Raw genomic sequence first — 8,846 nt, 5'->3', positions numbered from 1 at the left:
ACTGGCTGCATTTCAGTGCTCTGTATGATGCAAAACTCCCCTCCTAAAAATAGTGCAAGCTAGAAATTGCACCCAATAGCACTATACAGTACTCTTTCCTATCTTCACCTTAAGGTATTGCTAATCATATAACAATGAGTATTTTGATGAAGTTTCACATCAGCTTAAACCCTAAAGCAGTTAAAACCTCACTGATTCATGAAGCCCAACAAAGTGCAGGAATCAGTGAGAAACAAGGATAAACCCTTACCCCAGTACAAAATTTTTATCTTACCAAGCTCTTAAAAAGTATGAATTTAATGCAGTAAACATTAAACAAGAAAGACACAGGCATACGGAATAAGTGTTCATAACAAAACCACATGGCATTATTTCAGTTAAATCACAAAAATCTGTCAGCAGCTTAGTCCACAGAAGCCTTCACAAATTGGCTGCATTTTAGATGTTAAACCAACAAATGATAATTAAAAAATGTAATGCTTAACAAAGTTAATCTGACTGGTGTATTTCACAGTATGCAAATCTTCTACCATAAATTTTCTCAGAGTTGATGGGGAAATAACAGTTCACAAGGTTTCACAGAGGGAATAATAAGCACCATTTTGGCTTTACTCAGTTTTGGAAAACTTCATTGTACATGAAGCTAGCCATTTGAGGACACTGTGGAACAAATTGCTGATTTCAGTTGGAAGCTGGTTCTTTATTAAGTTAACTGTAATTTTCATTAGAGATTGAAGAAATCCTTTTGCACTTACTACCTAAGGTTTTGTCTCTTCATTCCCACTTTTTTTCTCTCTAGGAACATAGCTAGTGAATTTAGAAACAGGATTTAAAATTGTTAGCCTGCAAAATAAAACATGATGAGTCTAAACCAGACCATTAACAATCCTGGTTTAAATATGAAAGCTGACATGCAATCCCTATGCTGCAAGGAAAAACCAATTGTATCTCCAGCTTGTGCAGGTTCAAAAATGCTTAACATGAGTTAAACAGTGTAGTTTTTCCAACACTGGTAACTCTGAATATAGAGATGATGTAAATAGCTGGCACATTGATTGTTTTAATTGTGTCTCCTCCAGTTTCACAGTTTGTTTGACAAAAAATTTATAAGGCCTTGCATCAAAGCTAACAGATCCTCAGGGTTTTGGCTGTCTTAAAACAGGTAGTGTGATGAACTGCATTTAAATGAGATGATACAATAATGTGTATTAAAAGCATTGATGTTGCTCTGAAGGAGGAGGGGCCATTGGTATTGGGAATATAAATTTTCTTCTTAAGGTATATGCTGGCTGGGGCATTTGCTTCTTTGTCCCTGAAGGGCTATCACGTCTGGCCACATCTTCATTAACTTGTGTAAGAATTGACAAAATATCTTCACCCCTACAGCCAGAAGGAGAGAAAAGAAAAAAAAATAGTCATTAGTGATCAGATGGCAATCCACTTAACATCTCCCTGATCAGCTAGAAGATAGACTATAAACATTTAAAACACAAAAAAGAAAACACATACTTTTCTCCAAATTTCTCTTTTGTCCTTATTTGAGTCATATTAAAAACAAAATACCTTTTCTTGCTCTGTCTTGCTTAATTCAACCAATAAAGAAAAATAGTGGAAGAAAATATTTTAACCTATCACTTAATAAACTGTGCTGTCTTAAAGATTATAGATGTGAGGTTTTGAGTGTTTTTCCACAATAAACTTCACATTCTACAGATTACATATATGGTACTAACAGAGTTCATGTAAATTTATCAGTGTGAAATTATTGCTTTAACTAATTCCATCCACCTTAGAACACGGGTGGGTGTTCCTAGATGAACTACCTTTGGAGAAGAAAAATTTAATCAGAGCACTAAGCCAAGTATTTACCTTGGTACCAACAATTGTAGCTTGCTGCAGAGGGCCTGAATATACCAACTGCCCTCTTCAGTGTGCCGGAAAGAGACATATCCATCCACTGTGGCCATGCCTAGGAGGAAATCAGCCTCTTCGGGAATACTTTCAGAAAGAGAAACTCTCTCTTGCATGGAAGACAAGTCAGGAGTTGGTCCATCAGTATCAACATTGACAGGATGCTGTATCTTGTCACCCTGGCATGCTTGGATAAAGAAGAGTTTGGGTTTTGCAGCCAGCTGGGGACATTGTTTGGCAGTGAAGTGGGACGTAAGCACGCGGATTGACACAGGTCTGTCATCTGTCCCACAGATTGCTCCTGACTTTCCATGAGATAGAATACAACATATAAAACAGTTCCTGTCTTTGTGATCTTGCATATGCTGCCAAGTTTCCATGAGATTTATAATCTCCCCAGATGTCAGATCTGTGTAAGTCCTCACATCCAGACCAAGCCATGTGAACACTCTCTCCAGTTGCTCTGTAAATAAATGAAAGATAAAAGGAAAATTCGAGGCAAGAGAAAAACATTTTATGAAGTCACCATGCACACTAATCTGCGAGGGGGAAAGACCTTACACCCTGACACTTCTGCAGATTCATCCTCATACTAGCACCAACTAAAGGTTAACTGGAATAAAAAAAGATGGCATTAGCTCAAACACCGAGTTCCTGGATTTTTCTAGACAAGCTCCAGAAATTAGTGCATACACTGTCATTGTAAGTGAGCATGCAAATGACACTTGAAAACACAAAGAATCTGCCCTTCCCCAGTTTCAGAAAAGATCTTTCAAAACCTTCCTCACATCATTATTTTCCAGTTGCACCTTTTACTACTAAGAGTTCCATTCATAAGAGATAAATAGAGGAAGCAGAACAAAGTAAGAAGTATGTACAGAGTTGCTTGATTATGGATTTTTGCATTATATTAGGTAGAACGCTGGTATAATTTAGTTTAATTTTAGTTCTTTACTACAGCTGTAGATAAAGGATAAGTAAAAAGTGACTCTTAAAATTATTCAAGAATAATCCAACAGTAAAACCGTATGGTTACTTGTCCTTTATCCTCTCCTCCCCCACAATACACAAATGACATAATTGAACACATAGCAATCATTTCACTCTTTTAGACTATTAACTAACCATAAACACTAAAATATAGGGCAATACTATATAATCAACTCACCTGGGGAAACAGAGATCCTCCAAAAATCTCACTTCAGTAACTTACCAGCATCTTTGCAAGAACCCTTCCTCTGAGAACTACTGAAGTTAACATTATTAATAATGAGACAAAATCCTCTGTGTGGCCCATCCATTTTGTAGCTTTTCATAGTCTGTAGAAATGAGAAGAAAAAAACTTATAGTTTCAATGAATTTATTCAACTTACTCCTATTTCCTTAACATGTCTCAAAATTGGCATCCAGGAGTTAGAAGGACCTAAGACTGTGGGCAGTTTTTGAACATCTGGAACTCAATGGTGCCTCCCGGTATGAAGAAACATCAGTGAAACTCCAAGCACACTGTCACCATCCTATCAAACTGCAGAAGAAGGATTTAGCATCAGGGTTCTCATCTGTATGCAAGAGACAGGATTCAGCAGTCAAACTCTACAATCTGAGTTGGTGATGGGGACAGAAGACCCCAACTGTTTCCAATGTCAAAACAATATTTTAGCTTCATGGCAGAGGGATCACACTGAAACTATAAGAAGTTAGACATCTGAGTTGGCTTTTTTTTAAGAACAGTAATAAATACCTGGAGTAGGTGATTCATACTGATCCACTGGAAAAGGATGCAAGCAGAACAGAAATTTCAGAAGTATGTAAACCTATCACACTACAAGTTTTTTGGTTAAGATTTAAAATTACCTCCCACTTTTTGGGAAAAAAAAAAGCCAAAAACATTTTTAAAGCTAAAAAGAACCAAAACTTCAAGTAACATGTATTTAAGTCCAACCTTGGGTTAAAATAAAAAACTCCATCCACTGGAGTCCCTTCCTCCTCACTAGAGAGCAATACACACCTCTTTTTGTGCATTTTAGTAGGACAAAATGAAGGAAGCACTCCAAGTTCCTTCAACAGCTTTGCAGAAATCTGAACATCAGGTGATGAAAAGATGTCACAGTACAGAACTTCAAGAAATTAAATCGCTATAAACAGATGGATCAACTTGCTCCTTCAATATCCATGGTCATCACAAAGAAAAGGCCAGAGGGAGAATTCAATGGTTACACTGCTATGGTTAAAGAGTGCACATAAGGCCTCTAAGAAGGGATCTCACAAAAAAGATCTTTTCTCATGTACCGAGACTTCTGCAATAGCTTATTAAAAACTCTTGCCTCCTTTTAATCCTTCTAACAAAGGCTTTGCATGCTAGCCCTTATGACTTCTAATTTCAAGATGCCCTGAGGTCTTTTCAAAACCAGATGCAAAAAGTGGGAACTGTGAAGCTCCATTTGTCTCTGTGTCTTGCACATTCTACTGCTATCTCCAAAATGCACAACAACAAAAAGACAAATGCAAAACATTTTGCCTTTATCAGGAAGATAAGCACTGATGTGTGAATAACTTCAGAGGTATTATGCCCATTTTGCCTACAACATATCTTTCAATATTGCTAAATTTCTGGCCTCCGAGGTTAAAATATTCTTTGAAACATTCAAATTTATCAGTCAAGTCAAGAAACTCTATGAGACACACAGATATCTCACAAGTCCTTGCATGATAAATGTCATTCAAGAGAGGATGAAAACCTCACACCCATAGGTATTCAAAAAGGATTTAAGAGATTGTCTCAAACCTTGGATTCATTTTCTACATTGTTGACTTCTCCACACAGCTCCAGGTTTAGTTCAGGGAAGCCTTGTGTAAAATTAGCTGTCTTGTTATCTAGAAAAAAACCCAGCATAGGTATTTATGAAGATAAATCCAATATTTCTGGATGCAGCAAAAAGGAGTTTAGCTACAATACATCACTTTTTGTATTTGAAATACTCTTTCACTGAAATAAATAATTCCTCCATACAAAATAGCATGGTCATGTGTCGCCCTGATTTTTTAAGATTTTCTAAAGCCTTCTGAGTTTACATTCTTGTAGAGAACTTTCTCACACAACTTTCTGTAAACAACCTATTGTTTTGCATTCCTTCATAGAGGCGGAGAAATTTGATGTACAGGTAGTTTGTCCAGTGTCGTTGGAGAGGTGGCACGTTCACCCTCCAATCCACTGGCACCTTTGGAAAACTATAAATGTTGGAGTCAGAGGAAATAAATTAGTCTCTTCATTGTGACCATAGCTGTGGTGTGTCATTTTTCCTTGTGTCCTCTGGTGACAGTCATGTTCAATAGATCTATTCTGATATTCTAGATCTCTTTTTTACTTATTTTTATTAGATGTATTTTTGTAACAAAGGCAAGGCTTCTATTTGTATCAACACTGCAAAATAAAGATACCCATGGTACAAGGATAAATTCTCCAAGACATTCAAATGAATTTTTCATCTGGAAATCAGCCTAGAAATTACCAGTATTTAAGAAGAATCTGTATTCTTACTACTGAAGTTGTCATTTTTTTTTTCTCATGAATCACTAATAAATCTATTTTTTAAAAATATAAAACCAGAAATCATCTGTTTGCTCATAGCCCATGTATCAGACACACATACACTCACAGTTTTTCTTGCCAGCCTATTAGCAGGCAACTGCCTTTATGTAGTGCACATTCACAGATCACCAAGTGCCTTTTACAGGACAGCTGTCATCATCTCAATACTGTTAGTGGGGAAATGGAGAAATGAGACATAACTATAAGCAGATTTTCAGTTTCCCAGCCTGTTCTGTATGTGCTGGGTTGCTCTGTGTGGCCTCAGATATTCCAGCACATCCCTGTATTTCAGGGATTCAGCTAGGAAATAATGCAGGCTAGGAACTGTTACGCCAGATTTATGCCACTCTAGCTCCCATTTCAGCAATACACACATATGACCTTAAGTTCAGTAGCCCAGACCCATCTAGTGCTTCCTGCATTTTAGCAAACCTACTCCTAGACTATGAATTTCTTACCTTTTCCCTTTTTGTAGCAGTCTATTGTCTCCAGGAGATCAGGTGAAACGGTCATACAGACATCCTCCAGTATCTTTATATTGTCTTTAGTTAAAAGGCCCTGCTTTTCCAATAAAGTCAGCAAATCCAAAGCAGACTGACAGCCAAAAGGAGAGAGTAAAATATAATTATTGCTCCTTAGAAATCAAAATTTGCCTCTCAGCCCTGTCTCAAACAGTCACATTATTATCTGCTTTGCTCCCTACCAACAAGGACCAGTCAATTTTACATCACCGTTAAAGCAGAAATGTTGCTTCATGGAAAGCCACTGGTTGTGTTTTTATTTGGTATGGTCTTGTTTAAACAGATTCACTCAAACCATATTAATGACTCGTGGCTTCAAGAAGGTTTCATTGCTGTGAAACACTACCAATGACATATGGACATCAATCTCCCTCGCATATGGCTCAAGCAGGGCAAAGATTTGATTTGTCACCTTTTTATACTCTGATGCTAGAGAGTGAACTGTCACTGACTGACCTTGGCACGAGGGACCAAATTCTACTCTTGCCTGTCAACATCTTCCTTCTTGCTATCCCTATGAATACAACCAGCCTATTTGCATATTATGCTCTATTCTGTCAAACACTTCTCACACTTCTCCTTCTATTTCCCACCTTCCTTCTTCCCTTCCCACCATGTACACATTTGGCTCATTTGACTCCTCACATACAAGAATTATCCGTCCCTTTGGAAGACGATTTTTCAGGAGGAAAATTATTTTCTTCAACATCTCACTGGTGATGTTCTCTGACAATTCATACAGCATCTGCCTGTAACAGAGATAGAGTGAGATAAAAGTGGAACAGAAGATGGTATAAAAACCAAAGGCAATCTAAGAATTTAAAAATGGAAAGGAAAACAGTATAGCATAGATAGCAGTAATGGAGGGAAGAGAATTCCACTGCAAGCTTACCTGTATGGAGATATTCTTCCCTTCTCACTCAGATGTTCTTGTACTTTCTCCTTGGTGTAACCAAGCTTCTCGAGCAAGGAGAGACATTTAATTCTATATAAGAGTTCAGCTAGTAGGAAGGTGTCTTTTGCATTCAGATATCCTTGAGCCATAAGGAGCTTGAAGATGTCTGCTGCTAACTTCACACCTTCTAGTTTACTGAGGGGGAGCAAGTCAGTACAGAGAAATTTTAAAGCTGCTACATCTTCAGTCACCAGATTTTCACTAATAAGGAAAAGCTGCTGGTGGAACTTCAAGCTGATATCATTCTCCATGTTGCTGGAACCAATAGCTGAAACAGCTTCTCTCTGTCTGAAAGCAGAAAGCAAACACTAGTAACACTTGAATTTTCAATACAGCAATCCTTCTACTAAAATTTTACCCAATGGTTGCTTGGAAGCCCTGAATTACCTTTTAATAAATAAAGGTTTTAAATAAATTTGAAATTTACTTCCTTGTCTAAACATAGACCACACAAAAACACCAGATTTGGCAGAAGCTCCAAACAACCCAGTCTATAATTGAAGTTAGCCCTGCTCTGAGCAAAAAACTGTGCTAGATGACCTCAAGGTCTGAATTTTCTTTTCTTTTGAACATCTTCCACATTCAGATCTTTGCTTCTTTCTATTGTAACGGGGAAGAGTCCCTGCAGTAACTTATTACAACTATTAATGGAGACAGCACAGTGTTTCATGCATATTCCTTGATCTGCAGTCCAAGAGCTTCTTGTTCTCTGGCTGTAGCAGGGAGGTGTTCCTGTTACAAGGCTGACACCCAAGTTGAAGCTGTGGAATAACCATCCACTCCCAGCTGTAATTTGTTTCTGGATTGTATTTGACATTTGGCGTAGGAAAACCCTTATAAGCCTCCCTTACAAGTTAAAATGTAGTTAAAATGTAATAGCACTCAATGCTCAGTCTAAATAGGCTCTGCACAAGCAACTCACTCTTACTCAGGTTTAATAGAGACTAATCGACTTTCCACTACACCAACTTCTTCCATGTAGCCTAGGCAGTTCTATTCTGCCCGTGGAAGGTTAAATAGCTAAGAAGGTGCTTCAGTGCCTTCTGGCTGGTAGTCTTCAATCTTTTGCTTAGAGCAGCTGGAAGCAAAGGTTTCTACATGGGGGAGCACATTCAGTGCAGGATCTGCTCGCTGTCTAGGCTTGGAGCGGCTCACCCGCATATCCACAGCTGCATCGGGGCACCGACAGAAAAGTAATCAGTCCGCATCTCTGGTGTATGCTTTCAGATATCGCCTCAGAGAAGGAAAATCGTATGAAATAAGCAGGATAAGGATTATAAAATTACCTTTTTAAAAAAGTTTTTTAACTGACTGGAGCACTGCCCCAAGGGTTTAAATATAATGCAAAGCCGGAGCGCCCGCAAACGCCGAAAGCTCAGCCCGCAGGCCCGCGTGGGGGAGGGAGGAGTATCCCTGAGGCCGCGCGCAGCCGGGAGCCGCCGCACAAAAAACGAGCGGGAGTTATGCTCCGGGCTCGGGAGATGGAGCCCTCCTTCGTACCCTCTCCCTTTCAGCCCCACGTTTTGGTACCTCTTACACGGATTCCAGTCCCGATCGCTCTCCCGGTAGCTACCCGTGCCGGCGGCTCGCGGCTCCCTTCGCGGTCCCTTTTGCGGCTCGCCGCGGGCGGGGGAGGCGCGTCCAGGGTCTGTCCGAGCAGGCGGCAGGCGGCAGGAGGCAGCGTCAGCAGCAGGGCGGAATGTGAGATCAGGTGGGTGCGAGGGAAGGAGCAAGGAGCAGGGCACGTCCGAGGACCGGGGTACACGGCTGCCAGCGCCCGCCAGGGCTTTCACCACGAGCGGTGGCACCGCCCGCCCCGCCGGGCCGGACCCCGCCCGCCCTCGGCCTCAGGGCCCGTGAGTCCGGGAGC

The 8,846-nt window shown here is 39.9% G+C and overlaps 1 protein-coding gene across 1 annotated transcript; it reads right to left on the bottom strand.

The window, feature by feature from the left end:
• Window positions 1-279: 279 nt before the first annotated feature.
• LOC128809713 (caspase-10-like) lies at window positions 280-8,682 on the bottom strand. Its single transcript, XM_053981919.1, has 8 exons — window positions 8,507-8,682; window positions 6,914-7,264; window positions 6,671-6,770; window positions 5,959-6,094; window positions 4,697-4,785; window positions 3,125-3,230; window positions 1,870-2,374; window positions 280-1,380 (listed from the first exon to the last, which is right to left on the bottom strand). Exons 2-8 carry the CDS (start codon window positions 7,225-7,227, stop codon window positions 1,209-1,211), a joined length of 1,422 nt encoding a protein of 473 aa, XP_053837894.1. The 5' UTR covers window positions 7,228-7,264; window positions 8,507-8,682; the 3' UTR covers window positions 280-1,208.
• Window positions 8,683-8,846: the final 164 nt, after the last annotated feature.

The sequence above is a fragment of the Vidua macroura genome, chromosome 7, assembly GCF_024509145.1.
Source record: "Vidua macroura isolate BioBank_ID:100142 chromosome 7, ASM2450914v1, whole genome shotgun sequence".
NCBI classification, from domain to species: domain Eukaryota; kingdom Metazoa; phylum Chordata; class Aves; order Passeriformes; family Viduidae; genus Vidua; species Vidua macroura.
Note: the sequence above shows the minus strand (reverse complement) of the source record. Positions and strands in the feature narration are given on the sequence as shown.